A 1,197-nucleotide genomic window follows, 5' to 3' on the forward strand; every position below is an offset into this window, starting at 1 on the left:
TATATACTAGACTATAGACTAGACTATAGAATACACTATAGAATACACTATAGACTAAACTATAGACTAGACAATAGAATAGACTATAGACTAGACTATAGACTAGACTATAGACTAGTCTATTGACTTGACTATAGACTAGACTATAGACTAGATTACAGACTATGCCGTTAATTTGACTAGAGACTAGACTATAGACTAGACTCTATACTAGACTATAGACTAGACTGTAGGCTGGACTTTTACTAGATTATGGAAATGACTATAGACAAATCTATAGAGAGTATACCTTTTAAAAAAAACACAAACGGATTCTTTTCATTCAATAAATATTTTCAATTGAATTTATTTTTTATATATAACAATTTTTTCCATCCAACTAAACTCCAACAGTCATTATAAAAACTAAATCATATCCATTGTATTTTATCAACTACGTCAATCCAACTTACCAGACACCGGTAGCGGTGTAGGTCAAAGGTGAAGAAGCAGCATAAGTTGTTACAGGGGCAGCATAAGAGTGTAAAACAGGAGCGGCAGCAGCATAAGTGTGAACAACAGGAGTAGCTACAGACTGCACTAGGGGAGTAGCAGCTACGGTACTATGTACTAGGGGAGCACTTTCAACAGTTTTCACAACAGTAGGGGCAACAGCATAACTTTCTACTACGGGTGTAGCCAAAGTTTTTGTTGTATATTCAGTAGTTTTAACGGCAGGGGCCACAACATCTTCAACTGTGTGGGCAGTGCTGTGAACAACAGCATTGCTGTGATGAGAGATGGCAGACGGAACACTTTTCACTACATTACCGACATGAGCATAACCGGTTTCTTGTACGGTAACAGTATCAGCAGGAGCTGAGTAGACAACGGGTGATTCGACGAGACTGGGACGAGCAGCAGCTACGGCGAGGAGAGCAAACAATACCACCTAGAAAGAGAAGGAGGAAAGGAAATTTTGATTAAAATCGGTAAAATTTACAAAAAAAAAAGCCGTGAATTTTTATTTTATTATTTTATAAACAATTACATTATAGAGTTTCAAAAAAAAAAAATATTAAAATTGATTCGCAAAATAATTTTTATTTATTTGGAACTGAACTAGAACTGAACTAGAACTGAACTAGAACTGAACTAGAACTGAACTAGAACTGAACTAGAACTGAACTAGAACTGAACTAGAACTGAACTAGAACT

At 35.8% G+C, this 1,197-nt stretch overlaps 1 protein-coding gene across 1 annotated transcript; it reads right to left on the reverse strand.

Moving 5' to 3' along the window:
- Window positions 1–315: 315 nt before the first annotated feature.
- Window positions 316–931, reverse strand: LOC111681324 (cuticle protein LPCP-23-like; the record flags this gene model as incomplete). The annotated part of the gene is made up of 1 exon (XM_046956045.1): window positions 316–931. A coding segment is annotated over one exon (483 nt), but the record flags the coding sequence as incomplete, so codon positions are not given.
- Window positions 932–1,197: the final 266 nt, after the last annotated feature.

Source organism: Lucilia cuprina, unplaced genomic scaffold (genome assembly GCF_022045245.1).
Source record: "Lucilia cuprina isolate Lc7/37 unplaced genomic scaffold, ASM2204524v1 Scaffold_5287, whole genome shotgun sequence".
Taxonomy (NCBI): domain Eukaryota; kingdom Metazoa; phylum Arthropoda; class Insecta; order Diptera; family Calliphoridae; genus Lucilia; species Lucilia cuprina.